At 62.9% G+C, this 27822-nt stretch overlaps 1 protein-coding gene across 1 annotated transcript; it reads left to right on the top strand.

Annotated features, from left to right (window-relative positions):
* Nucleotides 1–1757: 1757 nt before the first annotated feature.
* Nucleotides 1758–27142, top strand: BESB_078760 (uncharacterized protein; the record flags this gene model as incomplete). The annotated part of the gene is made up of 21 exons (XM_029366238.1): nucleotides 1758–2644; nucleotides 2990–3234; nucleotides 3730–4243; nucleotides 4544–5300; nucleotides 5691–8858; nucleotides 9211–10123; nucleotides 10404–10996; nucleotides 11182–11681; nucleotides 11813–12347; nucleotides 12772–13525; nucleotides 13556–15174; nucleotides 15472–16093; nucleotides 16443–17486; nucleotides 17749–18572; nucleotides 18985–19211; nucleotides 19606–20250; nucleotides 20398–21298; nucleotides 21471–22523; nucleotides 22883–24595; nucleotides 24921–26673; nucleotides 26943–27142. The coding sequence occupies 21 exons, from the start codon at nucleotides 1758–1760 to the stop codon at nucleotides 27140–27142; spliced, it is 19467 nt and encodes a 6488-aa protein (XP_029217669.1).
* Nucleotides 27143–27822: the final 680 nt, after the last annotated feature.

Genomic DNA, 27822 nt, shown 5'->3' with positions numbered 1-27822 from the left:
CCAGCGGGGAGGACATCCTGAAAACGTTATACGTGCTCATGGTGCGGAGCGGCAGCACGCAAATTGTTCCCCTTTCCGCAGTATGCTGTCGTGTGTTCACCTGCCAAGGATGGTGCTTTCTCAATGATATCTGTACTCGTTGTTCTTCTGCGGAAGGCTAGGCGAAAAGTGGTGCAACTCCAACTTTTATAAGAACGACTCGCTAAAATACTGCTGCACAATGTCGCCAGTACAGAGCGACGGAAAACTCGCCGTGCTGCGGAACTCGCCGAGACACCAGACGGCGGGGAGGAAACCCCCCAGCGCCATGCATGAGCTGCCATGCTTCACTCAGGTGTGCCGAAGGAAAGGTTAACATTCATCTCAGCAACTTCAGTTGCTTCGAGAAGGCATATATACTCGCATTGCCTGTAAACGCCACACGACGACGACTATACTCTTCCCTCCCAGCCGTCTCGTGCACGACGCGGTGGCGGGAGGCGGTGAGCAAAAGCTTTCCAAGTTCCTCACGACGACATTCTCTTCTGGAAAGAGTATTAAAAGACTCTACACCTGAAAAAAGGGATTCTGAACCTCTTTCCTTCACTCCTGATCCGAACTTGACATGCGAGGAACTGCAAGACATCGATGAAGCGACAATGGTAGCGCCTCATCGTTTTGCTTCGGCTGCATGCGCCCTCCACCCCGGGTGTAGGGCTGAGAGCGCTTGGCCTTCATTTTTAGCGTCTTTTACGGAGAGTTTTCTCAGCGAGCTGAGTTCGTTTGATCGCGTTTTCTCCCTCGGGCAGCGGAACGACAACACATCTTGCGATTCGTTCGTGTCTCATGTCATTCGGTGTGCTTCGGAACCCACTCGCGACCGTTGTGAGTCCTCAGCGTGACTGACCTTTTGTCTCTCGTCGCTCACCGCCTGCCGACAAAGGGCACGGATCTGTCGGTTTGCCTGTCAGAGTTACCTACGAACAGTCTTGCCTGCTCGTCTTCCTCCTTCATCGCGCCTTCCGCGGTTTTTTCCCTTTCTCTTTGACCTGCTTCCCTCGTCGCTTCTCGGCATGATGGGCAGGCTCCTGATGGTAACGCTGCTGCTGTCTTTTTGTCTTGCTCTTGGACTGCAAAATATGCTCTTTTTGTGATTTTTCAGCTTGTAAAGAGTTGGTTGCTCTCTGGGCGTCTGCTTATCCGGTACTCTCAGGTCCTTGGTGGCGCTCCACCACCGCGTGCCCGCCATATATGCGCTGCGGCTCTACAGTAACATCTGCCTCACTCTGTCTCTGCGACGTCGTGTTTTCCCCTCAGTCTGCGTCGCTGCGTCTTGTCAAGCTCGGAGATTTCCTCTCTTCATGCCTTCGTTTGTTTATTCCTTCGCCCTGAGGCTACTTTCTGCGGCTGCCCCCGGCAGCCTGATCTTCCTTCTTCCTTGGCGCCTGCTGCGTTGGCTCAGGCTTTTCTCTCGTCGGTTTCTTGCCAACGCTGCGAGGGGCTCAGACGGAGGAAAACCACTGAGGCGAACGTGCAAGGAAAAGAGGGGTGAGGATGAAGGAGACACGGAGAAGTGGCTAGGCGTCTGTCGAAGAGACGTGCAGTGTGTAAACAGTCGTTAGTGCTGCTCCACTCGCTGAAGGGAGAGGATGAGGAACCCAGACGCTCTTTATCGGATTCAGATGCGCCTGTGGGATTCCTGTTGACGGGCCCTTCACCCCTTTTTTTTTGTCGTCTCTTTTCGAGTGAGTCTCTTCATTTCCCTTCTTTTCTGCAACATGTTTCCGGATCCAGGCCTGACCGGGCCACCGCCTCCTACTCCTCCGCCGTTCCTTTCGCAGGCGGATGGGGCAACGACTCCGTTTCCTTCTTTTCCGCCGGCTCCGCTCCCTGCAGTTCCCTTTCTACGCAGCGAAAACTCTTTGTTCTCGGCGTTTTCGTCCGCCTCTTCTCCCTCGAGTCGCCGCCTCATTGGGCAGCAGCGCGTAAGCAGCGAGTGCATTGGGCTCGACCAAGAGACGCTTGTCGTTCGCTCTGCACCTTCATCCTCCGCCGCAGCTTCCGCGCCGTCTGCCTCGTCCGCTACGTCTGCTTCTTGTGCCTCGTCTTCGCTAGCCGTGTCCCAGAGCGACGGTGCGGCGCAGCCTTCTGCGGCGCACAGCGTGGATCTGTATGCCTCTCCTGTTCACCGCGAAGACTCGGGCTGCGACACCGGCTCTTCATCCCTGACCCCCGCCGGGGGGTCCCCCAAGCAGGGGGCGCCCTCTGCGCCTCCGTCGCCCCCGATCTGGGCGAATTGTGAGGCCGTTGACTGGGTCCTGTCCGCGCCTTGTTCGCTGCCCCTTGCGGTTCTGCCGACGTCCACGCAAGTGCTGCACGGCTATCTGCGAAGTCTGCGCTTCGTGGCACGGCTTCTCACTCCCTTCCTGCCGCCCGCGACCGCCTTCGGCAATCCAGTTGGAGCCCCGAGAGACGCCTCGCCGCTCGAGTCCCTTCTGGAGGAGGTGCGCAGCGCGCTCCCGCACAAAGTCCTCGGCGGCCTCCGATACGTGCAGGCGACGCTTGACGCCGTTGACGAGGCGCTGTGGACGAAGCTGCAGCACCTCCTGCACAAGCCGAACGACGCATACGCCCTCCACAGCTTCTTGCTCGACATCATCTCCAGGTACGACGGTCATCGACGCCTGACCGACCAACACGCGCGGGCGGGAGGAAGCAGAGACGGGGAGGGGGGGCGGTAACCGGAGAGAGAAACGGGCCGAGGGGGACGAGATGCCCAGAGGTCGAGAGCGAGGAGCAAGACGCGAGTTGAGGTGTATTGCAGCTAGAGGCACTCCTCGCCTCGTGTGTGGCTTTTGGTATAGCACCATTATGTCGAGTTGCCTGTTTCGGTCTCTTTGCTGTTTTTGCTGCGGTGACCAAATGCTCGGCGCCTGCGTCTTCTGCGCCATCCCTTTCGTTTTCGACCCGCTTGCGGCGCGGTTTTCCTTATTGTTCCGCCGTTGCTCAGAGTCAAGGCTCTAGCGCCTGGCGCGACGGCGATCTTCCCGGGCGGCGTGTGCCTGCGGGCAGACAGTCGGCCGGTTTTTCTTCTCTTTCTGGTGCATCGCCTATCCAACAATGAGGCCTCTCCATCGCCGTTCTGCGGAAACGGAGTGGGCTACGCCGCCGGCGCTTACGCCTTCGGGGTCGTCAACGCCTCTGGATTCGGTTCCGAGTTCCACGCCTACCGGCTTGAGCAACACCCCTGCCCAGGTGATTTTACCGGAGACTTCATTTACGAGAGCTCTTTCTCTCTCTGCACTCCGTGCGTATTTTTTCCTTCACGCATATACGTCTTTCGTGCTCGAGATATACATATATGTATATATGTGTGTATATACGTGTATATATAGGTAACATGTATCTAGTTGTGCGCATGCGGCCCTCGGTAGCCCCGTTTTTGCCGCGAGCGCTGACCGCGCACGTGTCTTCCGAGAGGCCATGCTACCCATCTGAGAGCTTTACTTGGTTATTGTTTATATAAATATACTCGTGTATATATATATATATATATATATATGTATATTTAACCGTCCGCGCGTGAATCTGCTACTCTCCGCTCACGCGACGGGATCGACCAACACCCGCTCACCCGTTCGTTTCTGAAACTGTGCTAACGCCCCATGGGTCGTCGGGAGGCTCGGATTAGCGGTGCTTTGCGCGCTCCTCATTTTTTTCTGTCTGCGGCTTTTCGTTTTGTCTTCGCAGGCTCCATTCAGCGCGACCTGTTGCTGGTGTTGGAGGACGTCGATCCGGATCGCCTCGTCCACTCATCTTTCTGGTTCACGCTTTACCGCGTTCTTCTTTCGCCGTCGCCGACGAATTTCCATTTCCTATACACCGTTCTTCTGCCTCACCTCAACGGCAAACCGCTGCTGCACAACTGGGTCGTCGCGCCCGCGTTTTCGCCCTCGCCGGCATTTGTCTGTCTGTCGTCTTCTTCCAACTCGGCGGCGTCGACCTCTTCGGCCGCGTCGTGGGAAGCGAATGTCCTCTCGTCCTTGGCTGCGGCGATCGGCGGGGGGGGCGGCGGCGAGCAGGGGAAGGGAGAGAATGGGGAAGGAGGCGGGCACAGTGAGAAAAAAAACGCACAAGAGGCAAACGCAAGTGCCGCCCTCGTCAAACCCGCCAAACTTGGAGGCTGCTGGAGGCCTGCTCCGCAGCTCAGAACGGCAGGGTCGGCGATTCAAGGCGCGCAAGCTGTCGTCGTGTTTCTTCTCAGGTTAGGCTCTCACTCTCATGCGAGTGCAAACGCATACCAATTTTGCACGGCATATTTTCGTGACTGGAATCGCCATAAGGCGGTTCTCCGTCGTATACGTCTGCATATGTATATGTGTATGTACGGCTGTAGTTTCTTCTAAAAATGCTTCACTCCTGTAGACGCGTGCCTGTGAGGGTGTGGGACAGTGCTTTTCGGTTTCAACAGATGCCTGTTTTCTATCTTGCACTGCGTCACCGCAAGTACAACGGCAGGTGTGGCTCTACATGGGACGGTGGTTTCCTCTTCTCTTCTGCGCAGGTGTGTCGGCTTTTCTGAGGATGAGGCGTCGAGCGGAGAAGTATTTCTACACCTCGGCCTTGCACTTCTTCTGCTGGATGACCTCTGTCGCCTGCCGGCGCTCGCGGCCGCCGCGCTTTCGCCGGGCTCGAGTATCCTGTCCTCCGTGTCTCAGTGGATCAAGAATTGCGCAGTTGGAGGCGAAAATGTGCCTGGCTTAGGGTCCTCCGCCCTGTCGCCTCTCGCCTCTTTCGGCTTTGACCGGCCGCAGGCACTCCTCGTCTCCTTCGCCATGCAGAACCTGGGTCGGCTCGCCAGCGACCAGGCCTGGCAGCGCGCCTTTTTCTCGTCTTCTGCGCGCTCGCTCCTCCTCGCGCCGCAGTACAAATGTATCTACGACACACTCCTGCGGCTGAAGGGCGAGACGAACGCGCGGCTGTCTCCCTCTGCGCGCGGCTTCGGCGCAGGCGGATGCACGCTGCAGCTCGCTGCCTGCGCACCCGGGATCCGGTTCCCTGGCGCTGCCGCCTTTCCGCACTTTGGCAGCTTCCGCCTGGACGGCGCCTCGCGCGACAAGGAAGCGGGGCAAACCGCTGCGCTGCCGTTTCTCCTCCCCGTTGACCTCAGCTCCGTCGCCGAGAGAATCGAAACGGTAGACGGCGTCCTCAAGGCGCTGCGGAAGGCAGTCGAGGCGTGTGTGCTGCTCGCCAACCAGGAGACGCGCATGCAGAACTCGTACTGCTTCAGATTCCAGTTAATCGTAGACCTGTTTCTGCGGGTAGGCTGCGCAAACACCCTAGACAAGAGGCAAAGGCCCTGAGTGTCTTCGCCTCAGCTCCCAGACTCCCCCTCCCGTCCGCATCCGCCCTGCAGTTTCGGATTCATTGGTGGACCTGCCTCTCCGCCGCCTTCTTTGCCCCTCATCTTTTCCCAGCTTTCTGTTCCTCCCTAGCTGTCCTGCAGACAGCGGTTTGACCTCCTCTCTGGGGGCTGGTGTGGAGGCGTTTTTACTCACGCGTCTCTCGGCTCTGTCGCTACATGCCTGTCTCTGTGTGGCTGCATGTCTTAGTCTTCTCTTCACGTCTCAATTCGCTGTCGCCACGTCATTCCAGACCTTCGAGACTCAAAGCTTCGCGCCGTTCCCCTGCGTCTGCTGCGGCTGCTGCAGGTCCTGCCGCTTCCTCTGCCGCCAACAGACCCGATGGTATCGCAGAGTCTGTGGCATGCAGCGGCGCTCCGCCGCGACACGCAGATCGAGTTGCTTCGTCTGCTGCACTGTCTGGCGCGGTACTTCGCTTCAACGTTCTTTTCGCTCCCCAACTCTCGCTCCATGGACGCCGAGCGACTGACGACCATGGCCGCGATCTGCTGCCTCGTGGACTGCATTCTTCGGCTGCCCGCGTGCGACGATCCGTCGACGATTTCGCTCTTTTACTCCGGGCAGGCTGAAGGGCCTGTTGCGCCGTTCGTCTTTGACATCGCCGGCTTCGCTGAGGAGTCGTCTTTCCTGCTCTTCTATGATCCCGTCTGCGCGACGGCGCGCACGCAGATTTTGGATTACTTCAGCGCGCTGCGGCGCGACGTCCCTGCCTCGCACATTCTGTTCGCCTGGGAGAAGGGCCTGCACTTAGGCGAGGGCGACCGTCTGTTTCTTGAGCAACTGGCGCTGCCCTGGGCCTTTCCGCGGCAGCGCCCCGGCTTGGAGCTGTATCTCTCTGGAGAAAAGAGCGAGCTGATTGATTTTTTCCCCGAGCTGGGGTACCTCCGTGACGTCGTGTTCATGTTCAAGGCGCTGATGAGTCCCGCCGCGAATGCCTTGCCCGAGCTGCGCCGGTGGACAGTCTCCGATGCGACGCTGCGGTGGCGGTTCGACCCGACTGAGCAGCTCTTCACGGTGACTGCCTTCCAGAAGAAGTTGAATTGTTCCTTCTTCGGCAAGGAGAACGACTACTACGAGAAGATGAAGAAGGCGCAGCGGGGCGGCGGCGCGCTGTATCGCCAGGGCCTTTTCCAGCGGCTCGCGCAGTGGCTGGGCGTCGGCGAGAAGCCGCGCGCGCCTCCTTCGGGGGCGGACCCTTCAAACCTCCTTCCCGCGGCTTCGCTGGCGGCTGGCGAGCGGATCACCTCCGAGGAGGATGTGCTCTACATCGCGAAGCTTCCGACCTTCAACGGGAGCCTCCGGCCTCAGGACTGCGAGCTCCTTCTGCAGTACCTCACGGCGCCTTACCTGCGTATCCCGCTCGTCACGCAGTTTTTCACCGAAGAGGGACGCGCGGACGCGCTGGCGCTGCCGCAGCTGCAGCACGTGCTCGCGGCAGTACTCTTCGAGCCTTGGCATTTCCAACACGAAGCGGAGAAGGAAGCCCCGCAAGTCGTCCCTCCGGTCAGCCGCGACTACCTCGCCACGCCGCTGGGGCTTCTCTTCAACGAGCTGCGCCACTCGCCTGAGACGCTGCTCTCCTCGCTGGCTGAGCTCCTCGAGATCGCAGTCGACAAGGAGACCGGCGCGTACACAGGCCCCAGCACCCTCCTGCTGCTCTTTGTCATACGCGTCATCGTGCGCGTGCAGAGCTACGTGCTCTGCATCCTCCGCCACGACCAATACTGGCGCCACAGCTGGCAAGGCGCCAACGTTCCCTCCGCGAGCGATGTCGCGCATCGCAGGCGGAAGGCAGCCGGCGAGGGAGGGGAGAGCGCTCGCTCCACGAGGCAGACAGAAACAGGGAAGCCGAAGGACGCGGAGACATCTGCGCAGCAGGGGCTGCCTGTGAGTCGCAGCGGATGGGCCGCGCGCGTGCGGGGCCTCTCGGGCATGTCGACCAAGAGTCTGGCGACGCTCCGAAGCTGGCAAGAAAAACTCCAGGCCCGTCTCCACGGCGAAGTCCTGCATCTGCTCGAGACGTGGGCCTACAAAGCTGTGGCTGACGCAGACGTCCGCGCGGCTTGCCGGCTGTATGCTCACATCGCTTTGCTGTACCAGAACTGCGTCTGGGAAGACCTCAATCTGCACTCCGTCTCTGCGCTGCTCGTCTCGCTCTTCTTCATCTTCTCACACCACAAATTCTCCCTTGAACTCCCTCTCAGCGCTGCCTTCACCGCCGCGGGATCCCCCGCGACTCCGCCCGCCCCAGGAGGGGCCCCCGCAGCCACAGGGGGGACCCAGGCCACGGGCGCGTCTCCGAACCCGACCGCCGGCGTGGCGGGAGGTGCGGCCAGCCGGCCCTCCCCCCCACTGGGCGTCGCCTCCCCGTTTTCAGGAATTACGGGTGGCAGTGTCTCTGGTGTCACTGCCTCGGGGGCTGGCTTCAACAACAGCGCTACAGCAGCCGCGATGGGGGTGAAGCGGCCCGGCACTCCCCGCCTGACTTTGGGCTCCACGACCGCGGTCGGAGGGGTCTCGGGGACAGCGGGGGATGCGGGAAGCGGGCTCGATGGCAGCGGTGGGGCGCAGGAGGGTGCGGGCGGCGGGTCGTCCTCGAGTGCTTCCTCTCCCGTTAACTCCGAAGACGCAGAGGCTCTCTTGGGTGGCGACTTGCTCGGAATTTCTGACATGGCCGTTTTCCAGCTCCTGCAGCTGCATCGCCTTCAGCTGCTGCGGTGGCTCGAGGCTCATCCAGGTGACAGGGGCGCGAACGAAGTGCTGGAAGCTGTCGTACGCACCGCCACCTTCACTGGCAAGCGCGCGCGCCGAGGCGCCAGCGGGCTCGTGTCCCTTCTCTCTGGAGCAGCGGGCCGCGGCGCGGGAGACACCAATGTGGACCTCCTGGGGCTCGAAGAAGGCCCAGAGAAGAGCACTCTTGGGGACGAGAGCGCGGAGGTGGCGAGCCTCGTTGTGTCTCAAGCTGCTGGGGGAGAAGTAGGCGAAGCGAGCGCGCATCTCTCTGCTGGCAGGGGCGGACGTAGGCGCGGGGAGGAAGATGCGCTCGTCGTCCGCGAGTGGAGAGAGGTCGGGGACAGGGCCACAGCTGGAGGTGTCGGCGGTCGGGGGCGGTTCGCGCCCGAGTCGCTGGCGTCTGCAGGCGAAGAGGCGGGGGCGGGGTCGCCATCGGGGCAAGAAGACGGCGACGAAGAGAGACAGCAGAGCAACCCAGAGCGCGGGGGCCAAGAGGGCGCGGATCAGGGAGCGAAGGGAGGAAAAACGAGCAAGCCTGGAAAGAAAACGAAGGGGGCGACTGGGGGAGACTCTGTCATGAGTCGATTCAAGAGATTTGTTGGTGCAGGAGGAGACAAAGGCGACGCAGGAAACGCGCTGGAAGGTGAGACGGGCCTGGAGAGATACGAAGAGTGGTTACGGAAGCAGATCGATGTCCCAGGAGACACAGAAATCAACCTACAGGTGAGTTTGAAAGACAGCTACTCTGGCGCAACCTCCATCTTTCATTCAAGGAGAACACAGGTTTGTGGATCGGTGCATGCGCGACCGCAACGTTAGCCTTGTGAGCGGCGATTTCTGGAGTGCGGGTGTGCTCTCTTTCTCCTCGTTACAGATGCTGGCAGATCCATGCGCAGACGTAGAATCGGGTGTTGGGCAATTGACGCGTGAGTGGAACGTTTTTTTGCGACTTCACTCCGTCGCCGTCTATTGCGTGCGCGGCCTCGCAACCCTCCCGAGTGCTTGAGATGGCGTAGAAGACTGCTGCGTTCACCGAAATGTCTGTTTCTCTGCTGACCTGTGTTTTTCCCTTCAGCTGGCGGAGTTCACGCTGAAGCGGAATCAGATGGAAATGCTAGGCGAGTGGGCGAACGACTTTGCAGACTTCACGGATTTGTTTGGCTTCGTGTCGCGCGAGTCGTCTTACCAGTGTGCGCTCGTCTCCAACACGACGCAGCGTCTCTGGTGCCGGCTGGTCGGGCGGCGCTACGACTTGCAGCGCTGGGAGCCGCCGGCGACGGATGCGTTTCTCACCCCAACCGGAGGGCCGTTTGCCTCTCTGCTTCAGGACTTTACGCGCGTCTACTCGCCCTCTGCGTCGCTCGCGGAGGACGAAGCGTGGGTGGCGGCGATCCTTAACCCGTGGCTCGCGAAGCGCGTGCTGCCGCCAAATGCCGTTCTGCTTCTCCCGCGTGTGCAGGGCCCCAGGTACATCGCCGTCGCCTCTTCGTTCTTCACGTCGACCGCGGAGAAGATAAAGGGCGCCCTCGCCAGCGACAGGCCGGCCGCCGCCGGCGACGCGGAGCCGGAGGAGGCAGCCCGCAGTGAGCGCGAGAAGAGCCTCAACGCGGAAGGGACGGAGAAACCGAAGGACGCGCTGCGCACGAAAAGAGAGGGGGAGGCTGGGGGCGGCCAGAAGGGCGTCGCGAGCCCCGCCGACGAGCCACAGGAAACGATTCAGGCTCCGTTCGTGCGACTCCTCTGCTTCTGCGATCTCGAGGTCGCGACGCATGCAGGCTGCGCCGTCGGCGCAGGCGAGGGCAGGGCCCAAAACGCCGACGAAGGCGTGACAGGCGGTCTAGGGGAAGAAGGCTTCCAGTCGTTCTATGCGCCCGAGGTCGTTGTGCCTCCGCGGATCTCTCACTACCACCCTCTCGACCTGCAAGACGTAGCCACGCTCCTCGCCGCTGGAGACGTTGAAGACAAACCGTCCAACGAAGGAGTCGCAGGTAAGACAGAGGCTCGCCGCCTCGCCTCGGCGAAGTGGCTCTCGGTTCCACGGCTTTCGAGTCGGCGTGTGGCTTTCATTCGACGTGAATACCTGGTCCACATGTGTGAAACTGTTTTCCATTATTCGAATCCCTCGCGTCTTGCCTCCCTCTCTGCGACCTACTGTTGCTTTTCGACACATGCGCTTGTCTTTTCGCGGCCTCGGCTGGCCCTTTGAGGCCGACCCCAAGCCTAAACCCTAAACTCTAAGGGTGTGCTGCGTTTTCTTCTTTCTTTTAGCTGCACTCTTGAGCGGCGCGGCGGCGACGATTTCTGAGCTTTCGGGCGTCGGCTCTTCTGCCTCTTCGTCCTCCTCTTCGTCGGCGATTCCGGCGCCGACGGTGCGCGTGCTGAAGGAGATCGTCGTGCAGCGCGACCCGCCGCTGATCCTTGTCTTCAACCTCGTTGAGCACGGGCGGCGTCTCTTCCGCGAGCTCTGCTACGTGTCTGATGCGCGGCACAGCTTCGACTCCGTGGCTCCCAAGCGCCTCGACGAGACCGGCTTCGCGCCCGCTGCGTCGCTGTCGCCGGCGGACGCGTCCTCTGGCTCGTTCGCCCTGTTCAACGCGCCGGCGCCCGCGCTGTGCACCGGCCTCGCCTCGGCGTTCCCGCGCTCGGGCTGGCGCGGTCCGGTCTCCTTCTTCGCGACGAAGGAGGCAAAAGCCGAGGAGGAGAAAGCGGAGAAGGAGAAGAGCGAACTCAAGAAAGACAGTCGGGGAGCCGTGCGGCGAGCGAGAAGCGATCTGCGCGCCGCCTGGCCCACCCTGGTTGTGGCTAGAAACCTCGACGCCGCGGCGGGCGAGGAGACTTACGTCCCGACTCGATTTCTCCGAGTAAGGCGCGAGAGGCCCGACGTGAACTCGCGTTTGTATAGATGAATTTGAGTATCCGTCGATATGGGAATACTTCGTTGTCTTCTGGCTGCGTCCTGTCCGTAAGTCAGGCGCTAGCTGCTACGCGTCTGGGCGGTGCTCCGGATGGCCTGCAAACGATCTCTTTTTTCCTCTTCGCTTCACAGGGCCTCATCCCCTTCTCGCTGCTGGAGGACTACGAGTTCTGGCAGCGCGCCAGGGACGGGCGCATCTGCGGGTTGCCGCGTCCGCGCTCGGCGTCGCACGCGTCCAGCTCCGCGGCGCGCTTCGCGATTCACGTTTCTCTGATTCACACCAAAGCCGCCCTGGCGGGGAAGAAGTGCGTCGAGCTGTCTGAAGCCTCTGCAGTCGTGCAGCGCGTGCCTCTCAAGGCGAAAAGCAAAGCGCGGCCTTTGCCCGCGGCCGCAGCGGTCGCCAGCGGCGGCGAGGACGACAGGCACGCGGTGCAGGAGGAGACGCAGACGCTCTTCAATCTGCAGCTGGTCGAGAGAGGCAATCCGCTGTTTGAGGTCGTGGAGAGTCTGAAGCGCGTCGAGGAGCTGAGTCACATTCTCGTCTGGAGCACCGGCGGCGCCGCGCCCGAGAGCCACGACGACCTCGCCGCTCTCAGGCAGCCGCTCGCCATGGACTTAATCGAGCTCCCAAGGTGAATCAAGGGTGCGGCAGAAGAAGGCAGGCCCGCGGAATGCGACTCAGAAGAACCAGGTTTCTGCGGCCGCACATGCGCGCGTTCGTTGAAACTGAATCGTCCTTCTGTCCTCTCTTGCCTTGCTTCAGGCTCGGTCTCACGTTCCGCGCGCAACGCCCACCTGTTCGCTCCCCGACTGCGGCCGCGTCCCAGGGCGCCGCCGCCCCTGGCAAGGCGCCAGCGGCTCCTGCGCTGACGACGAAGTACTTGTGCGAGCAGCACAGCGGGCTCTTCTTGTCGACGGGCGAGATTCTCAAGTCGCCGCTGACGGCGCGGCTGATTCAGGGCCTGCCGCCCTCGCTCCTGCTGTCGAACGAAGAGGGCGACCTGTTTCTCCTTCTCGCCGCGACCGCCAAGCCGTACCGTGTCTTCCCGCGGGCCTCGCTCGCCCTGCTTCCGTCGCCGGCGTCGCTCGGCGAGGACGGGGGCGGGTGCGGCTCCAGCGCGAGTGGGCACTCGCTGGGAGGCGCAGACGCGCGAAGGAAGGATGAAAAGAAGGACAGAGGGTGCGGCAGAGCCGCGGGAACGAGTGCAGTAGGCCAGGCAGTGGCTGCGTTCATGCGCGGCGGAAAAGCCGACCAGGACGCGGCAGATGGAAGGGGCTGTATATACAGCGCGCAACACGTAAGGCACTCGCAGCTGCCAACACGAGAGTGCACGATTTTCTGTGTAGGTGTATTCTATACCTGGCGCGTCGCTCATTCCCGGACACGCCCACAGGCAGCGCACACGAGCCATTGCATAGTTCTGCTGAGTGAGTGAGAAGTGCGTTTCGCTGCTTCTCGTCCGCGGCCGCGTGGGGGGTGGCGCCTGGAGCGCATCGAGTGTGCGCACACGAACCTTGTGCTATGCATATCGCTCTCTCGATATATATATGTATATATATCTGTAGATCTCTTGCATGCATGCGTCTGCAGGGCTGAGCCTTGCACGCATGCGCTGTCTGGAGTTCCGGTGTCGCGCGGCGGGTGCGGTTTTGTCACTTTTTCTGCATGCGGTGCTCGACTCACCGAAAGCTGCGCGTGCGTTGCGCTTCTTGGCTGTTCAGCTTCTGGATCTGCTTGAGCCGTCGGTAGTGTTCGACTATTCAGACTCGCACTGGCTGTCGTCTCTGCGCGGGTCGCGGCACTACGTGTACCCGATTCACTCTTCGCGTTCCTTCCTCTTCATCCCGACGGCGGCGGCGGGGCTGTACCTTCTGCTGCTGCGTTACTTGGCGCGGCAGTACGCAGAGGTTTGCCAGCTCGTGGAGACGATTGTCTTCGCGGAAGACGCCGAGAAGACCTCCCTGGAGGAACAGCAGATCTGGCACCTCATCGGGCAGCTGCAGGTCTTCAACCGGGACTCGCACCCCGACGCCCACGCCTGTCGCGTCAAGCTTTGGCTCGCGGCGCATCGCCAGGGTCTCACGAGCTGCGGCCTCGGGGCGGAGCGGCAAGAGGCGTCAGCGGGCGAGGGCCTTCTGGGCGGCGCAAACGCCTGCGACGGCGACGGCCGCGAGAGCGACGCAGGCGGCAGGGGCGGCGACAGCGAGAGCGGCCGCGAAGGCCGGAAGCGCGGACTCAGCCGAAAGCCCACCAGCAAGTCTGCCTCCTCCTCCTCGGCGCCTGCAGGGGCTGCGGGCGCGGAGCGCGACCGGCACAAGGCCTGCTCCCGCGGCGGGCCGCTGGGGCAGGCGCGGCGTCCTCGGCCTCTGGAGAAGAAAAAGGGCGGCAAGGGCTCGTGGTTCTCGCAGTTTGGGCCTAAGCGACTCCTCGCCTCGTCCGCCGCGCGCCAGGGCTACGACGGCGAGAAGGCACGCGGCCTCGCTTCGCAGTTCTGCGAAGCGGGAGGAGGAGGAGGCGCGGGGGGGCTCGGGTCGGGGGGGAGCCCGCTCGCTCCTGGGGCATCGGGGCGGGCTTCGGGGGAGGCGGCGAGCGGGGCCTCGGCCGCTGGGCTCTTCCGATCTTTTTTTGCCTCCTGGGACATCTGTCAGGATTTGTTGCTGTATGTGCGCAAGGCGCGCTTCGTCTCGGCGGCCTGTCGCCTCTCCCTCGAGGAGGAGTTGGAGCTTCTGCGGCTCTGCCCTGCCCATCTCCAGTCGCTCCCCGAGGTGGGGAACCGACTTGCGGTGCTCGTGGCGATGCTAGACGGCACGCATGCGGCTCCTGCGAAGAAGCCGCAGGCCCCCGCTGCCGGCGGGGGGGACAGCGCGGCGGTAGACATCTCGGGATCCGCACCTCGCACCGCCGCCGCCGCGCCGCAGGCCTCCAGTGCCTTGGTGTCCGTGGCGTCGCTGACCGTGCCGGCGATTCCCCACATTGACGACTTTGACACCGTGGCGTACTCGAGCTGTTTGTCGTCTTCGGAGGACTGGTCGCTCTCGGCGTTCGTCGATGCATGCAGCCACTTTGTGTCGAATTTCGCGGTGCGGCGGGCGGATCACGAGGACGCGCTCCAGGGCCCAGAAGCGCTCTCGTTTGTCGGCAAGCTCGCAGAGAATGGCATCCGGCTTGCGGACTTTTTGCTGCTCTACGAGCTCCTCACAAATGCCTTCCCCCTACGTGTCTTCCCCGGCGAGGCGCCGCACCTCTGGGGCGCGCTCTTCACCCGGTTTCTGCCGTCGTGGGACGTCAAGTCGAAGAACAAGAGCGTGGCGATCCTGCGTGTGCTCATGGACAACCCGGCGCTCGCCGCCAGCTTCCCCCACCTGCAAGAAAGCGACAAAAAGTCACGACTGCCGTCGCTCGGCCTCGTCTTCCGCACGCAGGAGCCCTTTCAGCGGCTCCTGAAGGACATTCAGCAGACGCTGGCAGACCTGCAGAACTCGGGGAAGCTGAAAAATCCGCGAGTCCTGCCCGCGGGGCTCCTGCGCCGCATCCCCAACGCGGTCAGGGTCTGGCCTGCGGCAGCCTGGCAAAATCGACGCGCGCTGTCGCTCCGCGTGCTTGACTACTCCTGCGCCTCTCGCGCGCTCTTCCCCGTGGAGGGAAAACGCTACGAGGCAGTGTTTGCTGCCTACGCCGAGCAGCAAAAAGTCGCGCTCGCCAGCCTCGCAGACGCCCAGCGCGACGGCAGGAGCCCGGCTGCAGCGGGCGGCGAGGCCCCAGGCGCAGGCGGAGGGAGGAAGACGGATCCTGCGGCGGAGAAGACGAAGAAACCCGAGGTGGACGAGCGCCAGCAGAGCGACGATGCGGCCGCGGCGCGCGGCGGCAGAGCGGAGGGGCGCGACGCGCTCGGCGCGGACGAATGGCTGCTCACCAAAGAGGCGATCGAGGTCTTCGCGGCGCAGCCGCTCGCCGGCCTCGGGCTCGCGAACTTTGTCGTGTGGGAGACAGAGGAAGCAAAGGAGAGAACACCGAAGAAGGGAGCACTGCCCTTCGTACTGGATCACCATCCCGCTGCGCAGACGCGCATCGGACAAGCAACCCTCGAGAGACTCCGCCACGAAGTCCAGACTTACGACGAACAGGTAGGCAGGCGGGAGCGGAAACGACGAAGAGCGAGCAAAATCGCACCTCAGTGCGAACAGATAGACGCGCCGCGCCGCAAACGAGCGGCAGGTTCCACTGATTGATGTATGTGTGTATGTACTGTCTGTATGTATGTTATGTATGTTGTGTACGTTGTATGTTATGTTCTGTATGTTCTGTATGTTATATATATATATATATATATATATATGAATGTGTGTAGGTGTGTGTGTGTGTGCAAAGGGATGAGTGGGCGGCGAAAGACGCATGTGGCGTGCGGTGCGTGGCTCGCTCAGGTTTCCAAGCATTCTCAGCCGATCCTCAGGGGCTTCTCGCGCCCCGAAGTCCGCGGGATGCTGTGCAACTCCTCGTCGCTCGCGAAGGTCGTGGCGTTCCTCTCGTCGCTGCGGCAGCGGCTCTTCCAGTCGTTCCTGTCGGACGGGAAGTTCGTGGATCGCGCCATTCGTTTGATATCCGCGGTCTGCAACTCGCTGCCCGAGTTCAGTCCTTCGGCGTGCGGCGCGGAGGGGGAGGAGGCGCGCGAGCGAGACGACGAACGCGGCGTGAGCGCCGAAGACGCCGACGCCTCCGCGGCGGCCTTCGAGGCACTCGTCACGCAGGACATCCTCAGCAAGCAGAGCTCGGCGCTCGCGCAGGAGCGCGGTGCCGAAGAGGGCGGCGGACGAGGCTCGGCGCATGTGCAGCAGTGGCTGTTTGGCGCGGGAGAGGGAGGAGGGAGCTACGAGGAAAGCAGAAAAGGAAGCAAACAAAAAACGCTCGCGCAGCTCGAGTGGGCTTTCACGCTCGGCAAGCTCGCCGGCGACGAACCCACCCTGTCCTTCGACTTCCTCGTCTCCCTCATGATGAGTCAAGACGCCGAACAGTACCTCCAAAAAATCAACCCCTTCCTCGACCGAGGTACGGGCAGACCCCACCGGAGTCCACATTGAGGCAGCGGCGTATATAAAGAAAGACAGCTAGATAGATAGGGAGCGAAAGGTTGCAGGTCGATATAGGTGTTGGTATCGACAAACGGATGTAGATAGACATGGCTTTCGGGTTTAAGTGCGGGAAGCTCTTGCACCTTGTCGCAGACGGTGTGAAGAGCTAAAGTGATGCATTGTTCGTGGATATGTATCCATGCAGATGCATACAAGAGCAGACACCTTTCGCTGGTGTACGCGAGGCGTTGTGTCTTTGGTTCGAATCGCCGCAGTCTCCACATTTTTCGCACCTGCGCGTGCGTTTGTTTGCCCGCTGTCTTCAGGCATGCTTCTGGACGTGTTTAGTCTCGTGGGCGGCGTGCTGCTCGCGGTCAATCGGCGTGCACAGGTCTGTCGCTGTCTGCGCGAGGTGGTATGCCTGATGCGGCTTCTGAAGAAGCACTCGACAGCTCTGCGCGGCTCGGCGTCGTCGCTCGACAGGGGCAAGGCGTCCTCTCCGCGGATCTCGAATATGCTGCCTTACACCTGTCACCGGGAGCACGCGGAGAAGTCGCTTCCTGCCTCGTCTTCTTCTGGGGTTGCTGCGGCGCGGGCGGCGGTGTCGGCGGCGGAAGAGAGGCGCGACCCCGACGGCGAGGAGGTCGAGGACTTGGAGCAGGCCATCATCGCCATCCGCATGCGCGCGGCGAGTTGCGCCGAGCAGCTCACGGCTAAGCGTCACTCGATGCACCCTGAGTCAGCTGCGCGCGCGTCTCTGGAGTCTTCCTCGTGTGGTGGCGGCGCGCACGCGGTGTCCTATGATCCACGCTACCTCGTGTTTGAGTTCGCCTACAACCTTCTGCTGCGCGGTTCGCAGGTGGCGCTCCTTGAGCAGTTTCAGCAGCACGTGCGCGAGGGGCGTTCGCTGTGTCATCAGATGATCATGGGCGCTGGCAAAACGACAGTCATTTCTCCGCTTTTGGCTTTGCTCCTGGCTGACGGCTCACGGCTGGTTGCGGAAGTCGTGCCGCTCAACCTCCTCGAGTTCACGCGCTCGGTCCTGCGCGAGCGCTTCTCCGCAGTCATCCGCAAAGGCGTGCACACCCTCCACTTCTCGCGCTACAGCCACGCCAGCCAGCATGTCTACCTGAAGCTCCTCCAGGCAAAGGAGACAAAGTCGATCGTCCTCTTTGACCCCACCACGCTCAAGAGCTTCTTCCTCAAAGCAATCCACCTGCTGCACACCCTCGACCTTGCGTACCGAGCCAGAGAGTACATCGAAGAAGTCCAGCGACTCTCAGAAATTGAAAAAGCTGTCATCGCGGGCCGCTCGCAACTCCAGAAGCTCCAGACCAACTTCGCCAAGCTACTCGGCCTCCAGAAATCCGGTCAGCGAAACACTCAGACTGGGAGACAGGTAGCGGAGCGCATGCAGAAGCACTGTTGCGCAGAGAGACGGTGTGTGGGCAGCGGGACGAGGGGCGGTCTGCGGTTCGTAACTCGGTTTTTCCTTCCTAGGTGTTTCTTCGTCCTGGGTTCTCGAGTGGTTCTCCTCGCTGCCGTGGTTTTGCGCGGCGTGCTGCGGCGTTTTGGTGGAAAAGAAGATTGTGTTCGATGGTCTCTCGTGCTGCCTTGCCTCGTCCGCTCTAGACGACCGCGATCTCGGCCACCTGGACCCCGCGTCGCTTTCGGTTCCCGAGCGCCTGACGGAGCTCGAGCTGCGTCAGTGCCGGCGGGAGCTCGACTTTTCTCTGCGAATTCTGCACATCTTCTCCACCGGCGTCCTCTTGATTGACGAGATCGACCTCATCCTGCATCCGCTGCGCAGCGAGCTGCACTGGCCAGTCGGCCGCAAGCAGCCGCTGGACTTCACCACGCGCGATTCTTCGCTTCTGCCGCTGCCAGCCTCCTCAGTGCGCCCGTCGGCGTCGTCAGCGGCGCTCTACTTCTCGCAGAGAGGCGCGGCGCCCGCGCGCGCGCTGGCGGCGGACGCCGCCAGCTTCCGTGAGGCGCCCCAGGAGGGGGCCTGGGGCGAGGCTGCCCCGCAGGGCGGGGCGCCTGCCCCGCCCAGAGACCCGCCGCTGGCCTTCCTGTTCCTCGAAGAAGACCGCGGAGGCGGCCTGCGTTGGAAGCTGCCGTGGCACATCCTCGACGCGCTTTTCTTCTGCGAGGGCGACGCCAAGGGGACGCCGCGCGGCTCTCGGCGGAGGCGCCGGCGCGCGGCTGAGGATGGGCAGATGACTGTGCCGCTCACCAACAGTGCGGAGGCGTGGAAGACTTTGGCGGAGATCGGAAAGGCCATCAAGGCAGGACTAGCGCAGAAGGCCCTCCTGAAGAATCCGCACTTTGTGCTGCTCTCCGTCAGCTGGTATGAGGAACAGCTCAAGCCCCTCCTCGCGCAGTGGACACTCCTCGGCCTGACTGTTTTCTGGAAATTCGCCGGTCTCACCGACCAGCAGGCGCTGCAGTACCTGGTAAGCCAACACGCAGAAACGAGCAGTCTCCACATAATATATTCACTATACACTTATAGTAAATATGCATAGTCGGGTATTAGATAACACATGTTGCCTCTTGAGGCAGCATGCGTACGGAGGAGAGCAGGGGCAGGCTGGAGGGCGAGCCGACTCACAGCCTCGGAGAAGGCGAGGGGCGGAAGGGTCTTTCTCTGCAGAGAGGCCAGTTGCACCGGGCAACTGAAAACGGTTTAACGTTTAGGGAGGGCTGGGCACCGAACTTGGGGCAGGGACAAAGTATAGAAAAGAGGTAGGCGAGGGATCCGCGACGGAAGAAGGCGTCAGACAGAGATGAGCGTATGGCTTTGCATGCATGTCATTTCGTTTTTTGCGTTTGTTCGCGCATTTCCCTTCACATCCTTCCTTTCAGACGCTGCCGCTGGACGTGGGGCCCTCGGCCTCCTCCCGCGCGGCGGCTGCGGCCTGTCCGGCGGGCGAAGGCATGAGTGCCGCGTCCTTCAGCGGCGACTTGATGTACGTAGATCTCTTTGAGGCCGTCGATCGGCTCCAAGACGGTCACGTCAAGCTGCTCAACCTGGCGAGAGAGTGGCTCAACAGCCTCTTGCCCCATGTACTCAAGAAAATCAACCGAGTCAGGTACGCCGGCGGCGCGGAGCGACGCGGTTCGCAGGCTGCGAGAAGGGAAGCGGCAAACAAGGCGGGCCTGGGGGTGAAAAGCAGATCTGTTTCCAGCTTTTGGATGACTTCCTCCGGAGCCCAAGTGCAAGCTGACTTTACTGTTTCCTCTCTTGCTTTCTAGGTTTCATGCCTCTCATGAAACGCAGAGGCAGTTCGGTGTCCCCTCTGCTCGGCGCGTTCCGCGTGGGCTGTGGGCTTAGCATCTCTTCCACCTCCTCGCTTCGATTTTTCTCTTGGTTTATCGAATGCGTTGCGGTGCCTTACGCCCCTCCCCTCTGGCTTCGGGCTGTCCACTCCAGGTGCTCCGCGGTAGCAGCGTGTGTTTCCGTGATCCGTTTCCTTTCTGTCGCAGCTACGGCGTGATGACAATCCCCGAGCTGGAGCAGCACCTGCGCTTGAATCCGGCGCTGCCGCGGACTCGCCAGCTGCTCGCCATTCCGTTCGTGGGCAAAGACACGCCGAGTCATGCCTCTGAGTTCGCGCACCCCGACGTCGTGATTGGCGTGACGATTCTCAGCTTCCGCTACCAAGGCCTGCGTTTCTTCGACTTCCTCGCAGTCCTCTCAGACCAGCAGGAGCGCCTCGAGACGCACCATTGCCTCGCCTTCGGGGGCCTCTCCTCGAGGCTGCCCTTCCGCGAGTACGTCCAGTGGGTCGCCCGCGCGGGCGGCTGTGTCCGGGGGACGCGGCGGCGCCTCGACCGCGACACGGCCTGGCTGCGGAGCCTTTTCACTGGCCAGGAGCTGGCGGCGCAGAGCCGCGCCCGCGGGGGCGGCGAGTTCGCGGGCAAAGGCGCCCGCATCGAAGAAGACGCGCGAACGCTCACGACGTCCGCAGGCACGGCGAGCACGGAGAGCTCGGACTCGTTGTTTTCCAGCGAAGAAGAGGCGGAGAGAGACGCGAAGACAGGCGCAGAGGGGGACGGCGAAGGCCCGCGAGAAGGCAAGGTGAGAAGGCGGTTTTTGCGCCTGCGAGGCCTCCGGGCGCGCAGACCCTCGTTCGCTCACTCCTCCTCCTCGCAGTCGCGCCTCGCATCTTTGGCGTCGTGTCTCCTAGCCTCTTCGTCGTCGCTGGACTCGGACTCGTCCTCGGCATCGCGCGCCGGCTCGCCGTCTTCCGCGGCGGCCGCCTCGCCTCCTCTCAGGCGGCGGAGACCGCGGCGCGAGAGCGGCCTGCTGGGTGGCGCCGTGGGGTCTGCGGCGGCGTCTCGGCGCCCGCTGCACGCGTACCCGCCAGACGTCGACGAGCACGGCGGCCGCACGACCACGCGCGACTTGGATTCGCTCCTTTTTCAAAAAATGTGGCCCCTAGACCTTCTAGATCTGTCTAACCGGGAGCACGTGGACTGCGCGTACAGACTGCTCTGGCGCGAGCCGCTTGTGATTGCCGCTTATCTCTTTCGGCTGGTCTTCCCCTCGACGCTCGAGTACGCAGGTCAGCAGCTCTCGGCCTCTGGCCAGGAGATCGGCGGCGACATGCTGTTCCCGATTCGGCTGGGGTTCTCCGGAACGCCCTCGGACCTGCTGCCGGTCGAGATGGGCGCGTGCAACTACGAGGCGGGGACCGACGGGAAGATGCTAAAGTGCCTCACAGACGCCTCCGTGCTCTCCTTCCAAGTCCTCCAAGAGAGCTGGACTGTGGAGACGCTCCTCGACTTCGTCGCCAACAACTCGGGCGGCGCCGAGAGACGCAGGACCGGCGCGGCGGCCGCGCCGCACGCGCCGCATCAGGACAAGCAGGACCCGGGAGGGCGGCAGGTCGCGGGCGGAGGCGTGGACGAACGAGGGGGAGGGGGACGCCTGGGCGGGCGCCCGCTCGCGCTCATCGACACCGGCGCACTCATCACGGGGAAATCGAATCTCGAAGTCGCCGCGACCCTCCTCTCCAGGGGCCTTCCAGACATGGAGGGCGTCGTCTTCCTCGATGAACAGGACCGGCAAATGGTGCTCGTGCGAGAAGACTGGAAGGTCGTCAAGCTCGCCCAGTGCGGCATCGCCGTGGACAAGCGCTTCACTTTCTACGACCACGTTCATACGACGGGACAGGTGAGACTCTCCTCGCCGAATGAAAGGACGCGAAGAATGCGATTCACTCACCACCTTGCAGCCCCCGCGACCCCATCCCAATTGGGGCGACCCGCCATCTGCGTCTTCTTTTCCTTTCTGTCTCGTTCCCCCGTCGTTCACCGTTGTTTTGAGTTGGTGTCTTCTGGCTCAGGATATCAAGCAGGCGCCAGACGCGACTGCCTTCCTCACCATCGGCAAAGACATGACGTTCCGCGACTACGCGCAGGGGGCTTGGCGCATGCGCGGCATCGGCAAAGGCCAGAAGATCTGCCTGCTGCTTCCTCCCGAAATCGCAGAGTTGGTTGTGAAGCACGCGCGCCTCGCGCAGACCCTGGGCTTCGGTGAAACGCTCTTCCCCAGCGAGGAGGCCGCAGACCAGGCGACGAAGGCGCCCTCGGCGTCAGGGAGCCTGCGGGCGATGTTCAGGAGCGGCGCGCCGTTCGCGACTCCAAGGCAAGCCAGCGCACACCTCCCTCCGCTTCCGGCTTCATCTCCGTCGTCGCTCGGCTCGCTCGCGCCTTCCTTTCCTCCCCACGGCGCAGCGCGGCCAGCAGGCGACGGCAGCCGGGACGCGTCGTTCGCGAAGGCCGCGGACGCTTCGCTGGGCAAGCGCGAGAGCGGGGCGCCTGTCGCGGAGAGGCGACGGTCAGTTCTGACGCCTGAGCAGACTGCGCGGGGCCTGGCGGAGATTTGCAGTTGGCTGGTTGTTCGTGGGATCGCGACTGAGTCGCTGCAGTCGCGGTTGCTGTCGCAGCAGAATCTGATGAACATCTGGCGCAAGCAGGCTTACGGGCGGCTGCAGTCGGATCACTCGAGCATCGGTACGTCGGAGACCTCGTCGTCGCTGCTGCGCTGTCTCGACGTGTTTCGCGAAAAGATCGAGTTCAGCGTCGCCACCCAGGCGCCGGTTCTCATGTCCCTCCGCGACAAGCTCGGCGCGATGGCGGAGGCGCATGCAGAGCTGCTGGATGGCGCAGACGCGGCGGAGAGCGCTCGCGTGAAGCAGAAAGTCCTCGCGATCCTCGTGCGAGTGCAGCAGGAATCCGAAGACGCGCGGCAACACAAGCAAGGCAGCGCGCTCTTCGCGGCCAGCCCGGCGCTCTTCAGCGAAGTCTTTGATGGCGCAGACACCGGCCGCATAGACGCGATGGAGGCTGAAATCGAGCAGGAACAGGAGCAGGAACAGGAACAAGAGCAGGAACAGGTGAGAACGAACCCACGGCTGCTTCCGGCTGGGTGCAGCGTCGACGTCTCCGCGGCCGCTGACGCTCACCCGGCCCCCAGAAACTCCTTGGAAAGGCACGGGCGCACAAACAGGTAGATCGGCAAAATGCAGGCGCACAGATGCAGCTGGATGTTTTCCTGCGTAGATGTAAGCATTTGTAGGCCGCGGGGGCGACATGTGTGGGTTTCGAGACCTCCCCCAGCGCGCAGCGGCGTGTGCGCTCTGCGGCGCGGCGCATGCGCGTCTCAGCGCGAGAGCTCCGTTTGGGGTGCACGCCTGAGCCCTGGCGCTGTGTGTGGAGGCGGTTCCGTGTGTGTCTCGTGTGTTTTGCTGTCCAGGAGCAGGAACAAGAAGTTGAGCAGGAGAAGGAAGAAGAGCGCGTTCCCGAGGCGGAGGAGGCCCCGGCGCCGCTGCGCTACTCACGGACAGACCAGGAGCACAAGCCGTGGCTGCTGCAGACGCTGTCAGCGCCGCCAGACTACCACACGCAGGGGTTTTACCCGTTTGCGGAGTTCTCGGTCTTCCACAAGCTCTCGCAGAAGCCCGGAAAGTCGCTGCCGTTCCCCCGCTACCTCCTCATGTCCGGAAACCACTTCCGCCCCTCGTGGAGCTACAACTCGCATCGCCGCCTGAAGAACGTGATCATTGTCATGGAGTGCCTGCCAGACTGGGGCGACGGCGAGCTCGACGACGGAGAGGGAGAGGCCGCGGCACCCGGTGTGGCAGATCTCCAGGGAGAAAACGCAGGCGACGCGCCGGCGCGCGCGGGCGACGCGGAGTGGTGGTGGCGACGCGGCAAGCAGCGCGAAGAGGAGAAGCGAAAGGCGGAAGAAGTCAAGCTAAGGCGGCAGCGCGTCAAGGAGGTGTTTGATCTCTTCGACACCCAGCAGAAGGGCTACATCGAAGAAAGCGACTTGCCTGAACTCCTCCGCGCCTACCTCCTCGATGTCGGGACTCCCGTCGAAGGTCAGGCCCTCGCCTACATCGTTCTGCGCCGCATCCTCCAGCGAAGGCGAAAGCTCAGCAGAAGCCTCGCTCCTAGCGCCGGCGCAGGCGGCCGCCTTGCGTCGTCTGCCTCACCGTCGTCGTCTGTGCTGTCGCAGGCTTCCGCGCGCGTGGCGGCGGCGATCGGCGGCATGAATCCCCTGAGCCTGCGACACCGAAGGGCATCTGCCTCGTCGTCAACGTCGCCTCCCCCGGCCTTCGCTTCGCACTCTTCATCGCCCTACGCCTCGGCGAAGGGCGACAGCGCCCCAGCGTGCCCTGCGCCTGTCGCCGGCGAGCGCGGGGGGAGGCGGACGGCGGCGACGCAGATGGACTCCCTGGCGGCGCTCTTTGGCGGAGTAGGCAAGCCGGCGGAGGCGAAAAAAGGAGACACTCGCGGCGACGAAATCGTCTTCGAGCCCGATCCGTTCTCCCTGTTCGCGCCGCAGCTTGGGCCGCCGCCGGCGGTCTGCCCGCCATCGGGCGGGCAGACCGCCGTGCAGGGTGTGAGCTCAGACAACTCCGATCTCCTCTCGAGCGGGCTTGCCTTCTCCGCCTCACCCGCCGGGGCTTCTTCCGGCGGAGGGGGTCTCCTGGGTCTCGAGGGGCTGACGAGCCCCGTGCGGGGCGCAGACGCGCCACAGGACGCTCTCGTTTCCGGCCTTTCGCCGCCGCCGACCGCCGCGTCGTTGCCTCTTCTCTCTGATGGTTTGGCCGCGTCCGGCGCACCTGCGCAGCCTGCGCAGGCTGGAGGGTTCCCTCCGCTTCAGCTGCGTGCCGCCGGCGAGGGCGAGGAGAGGAGGCAAGACGGGAAGCTCGAGATCACGGTTGAAGACCTCGAGTTTGCTCTCAGTGACTCGCTCTTGTTTCAGCATAAACCGGATCGCTTCTTCGTGGTTTTGACTCTGGAGGAGGCCGAAGGCGTCCGCGCCGCGCTCCACGTCATGCAGGAACAGAATTCGTCTTCTCTCGTCAAAGGGAAGAGATGCGCTGTCGCGCTCAGAAACCTCTCTGCGCGATTCCAGACGGTCGACGCCTCGCCGCTCTTCCAAAAGAAAAAGCACCGAGTACGCGACGGGCTGAGGTCGTCGCGTTATGCCTCGCACACAAAATAGCTTGCGGTGCGCGGGCCTGCTGGGCGGCCGCCTGCAGCATTGAGATTCCCCCTTGTCCGGCTGCTTCGTGAAGGGTGTGGGAACGGTAGATAGATACCCTGTATACCCTCTCGAGGCACGTCGCGACAGGTCAGGGCGGATGAGGAGGTCGCTAGAGCGCTGCTCATCAAAGCTGGTCGGCAGACCGGAGAGTCCGCTCTGTGCACATCCTACCCCCTGACGTCTCCCCCCCCTCCCCTCAAGGCGTGCTTTTTGGCTGTCTGCTTTCTGTTTTCAGCTTGCGTCGCTTCTCGGCGTCCAGTCCCAGACTGCGCACGCCTGTTCACGGTTCCTGAACAGCTGTCTGCTTTACTCGAGCCGCCACATTTCGCTGCTGCTCGACGTGCTGCGGACAACACCGTGTCAGGACCGCGAGGAGTTCTTTTTCGCGGTGCGGCAGTGTCGGCGGCGGAACCAGGCGGCAGACTGGCGCCAGCTCTCCGTCGCGCGGTTGTTCTCAGCCGCCGAAGACACCGCAGTCCTCCAGGTTCGCACGCTACTGACCGGCCGGCTGCGCCGCGTCCTCCGCGACCGGCACATGTCTGCAGCCGACGCCTTCCGCGCCTTCGACGTCCTCCGCAGAGGGTCGCTGCAGCCCGCGGAGCTTCTCGCGGGCCTCGAGTGGATCGGCGGCAAGCAGCTCGCAGCACTGGCCGCAGTCCGCGGCGCGAGCGGCGCCAAGGACGCCGAGGCGCTCCTGAGGTTCTTTGACCTCGACCGGGACGGCGTCGTCAGCGAGTCGGACTTCCTCGCCGTCGTCGGGGAGCAGCTGCCCGCGCGCCAGGACGTCGCACACGAGGGGCGCAACGCGGCGGAGCAGCGGCTAGAGACAGAGGCCAGGGGTGGAGCGGCGCGCGGCGACGCGGGCGACGTCGCCGGTCGGAGAGATGGCACGCAGCCCTCCCTCGCGTCGCAGCCGAGTCTGGGCGAGCGCGTCCTCGGGGCGGTTCTTGGAGAGGCCGCGCCGCTCTCGGCGGGCGGGAAGGGCGCAGAGGAGGGACGCAGCCCCGGCGCGGAGTTGTGGAGGCTCGCGGGCGTCCGGCCGTGCTCGGTGTCGCTCGACTTCATCGGCAAGTTGAAATTCCGCATCCAGCCGCACACCTCCTTCAAGAAGGTCTGGGAGGGACGCGTGGTCTCCATCCTGGGCGCGCCTTCGCCCTCGAGCAGGGCGAGCGACCCCGGGACTTCGTCTGTGGGGCCGCAGCAGCGCGTTCTCTCCATCTGGGCCTGCGACCAGCTGGAGGGCCGCCACCGCGGCTTGATGCGGCGGAACCGCGAGCGCGTCGCCTTTGGGCACGTCGCATGCATGGGCGCAGATATTTCCAAGGCGATTTCCGCGGCCGCGTCGTCCTCCGATGTCGCCGGTCCCTCGCCCCTGTCGCCGCGCCTCTCGTTCTGTCCGGCGGTCTTGGAGATCACCGACCCGTCTACATCGGTCATGTCTGAGAGCCTCGACCTCCAGCGCTTCATCGACACCTTCTTCCCCCTCCCTTCGCGGTACCGCGTGCTGTGGCGCGGCCCGAGCACGTCCGCTGCCGCCGGCGCTTCGTCCGCTGCCGCCGGCAAGGGGTCGGCGCTCTCTGGGGCGCCGCTCACCCTCTGGATCGGCGTCCCGCCCTCCTCGCTCTTTGTCTGCGTGGGACTTGCGGCGACCGCCAGTGCGAGCGCGAGCCCGGCGCCGAATGCCCTGCGGTGCATCCCTAAAAAGTGGATTCGCGAGGGCGGGGAGCGCGCGACCTACCTCGGCGAGAAGCGCGCGCACTTCTCGACTTTTGGCTCCGCGGGCGACGCGGACTTGGCGCTGCTGCTAGAAGCCGAGAAGAAGCTCGCGATGCGGAAACCCGCCCACCGCCGGAACGACGACCTCACGCTGTGGAGCGTCGGCGAAATGGCGCTGATGGCCGCGACTGTCGGCGGAGAGGAAGGCCCCAAAGCCGACGAAAACGCGAAGAAAACGCGCTACCCCGTCCCTCTTCCTGGCGCGAGCACAGGTAGGAACATAAAGGGCAGAAGCCCCCGGAGGCGGAGGGGCAGGGGGGGGGAAGGAAGGGACAGACAGGCGCTGCGGACGTGGGTGTAGGCCAGGCGTCTGGCTGGGGTCTCGCCCTGCCCAGACTACTGATTGAGATCTTGAAGTTCGTATGTACGTTTTTCTCTCTGCCCCGTTTCACTCCATGGTGGTGTGGGAGCCACAGATGACGGTCCGGTGGATGGGTGTCATGTCGTCCACCACGTCTTCGTGTCGAGGGCTTGCGTTCAGGAGGCGTCCTCTGGGGCGACTTCGTCGCCCGCTCTTTCCGGCTCGAGCAGGAGTGGCCGCAGACTTCGCCTGGTCACTTGGCGAGTGCTCCGTCCTCCGAGCCCCAGGACCTGCTGACCCAGAGGGAGCCCGAGGCGGACATCAGCCGAGCCACGGCGCTCATTCCGCGCCTCGTCCCGAAAGCAAAGGGGGCTTGGTAGGAGACGGCGTGGAGGAAAGACAATCAGGAATGACTCAAGCAAAAATACAATTTTCTCCTCTCAGGTTCCGGTGTGCAGCTGAAGCTCTTGCGAGTGCGCCTTTGAGGCCATCTGACTGGAGGCAGATCCAAGAGAAAAGAGCCGCATATCGTCTCGTCCCCGTGTACATGGGTAGTGTCTTCTGCATGCCTGCTTGGTCTGAGCGTGTGTTCGAATCCGACTGTAATAACACTGGAATCTCTGTTCAACTCTGAACCGTGGCTTCCGTTAGTATACCGATGCCGTCGACGTCTACATTGGCACGCGGATGCGCCCTCGCTGGGTTGAGGCTCGGGCTGTGGGGAACACTATCGTATGGAGCCGTGATGATCGTATCAAGCCCCTTCTCCCACACAGAGTTCACCGCGGCTCGAAAATTTGCATGTTTGACTGACCCGCTGCGCAGTGTGGAATAGAGCAGCGATAGCGGAACGATGCGGATACAATGAAACTCCCATGGGAAGGCAGTTGCGACACCCTAAAACCTAAGGCGCCAAGCCGAGACGCATACACACTGGGGCCAAAAAGGGAGCCGGGAGCGCTCGCTTGAGAGCCAGTAAGGCTTTCCTGCAGACTAACTAGCATTTATCCGCGCAACCGACCGCATGCGTGTGTCAACGCACAAAGGGTTTTCTTGTTTT

Source organism: Besnoitia besnoiti, chromosome VII (genome assembly GCF_002563875.1).
Source record: "Besnoitia besnoiti strain Bb-Ger1 chromosome VII, whole genome shotgun sequence".
Classification (NCBI taxonomy): Eukaryota; Apicomplexa; class Conoidasida; order Eucoccidiorida; family Sarcocystidae; genus Besnoitia; species Besnoitia besnoiti.
This window is presented reverse-complemented; position numbering and strand designations above follow the sequence as displayed.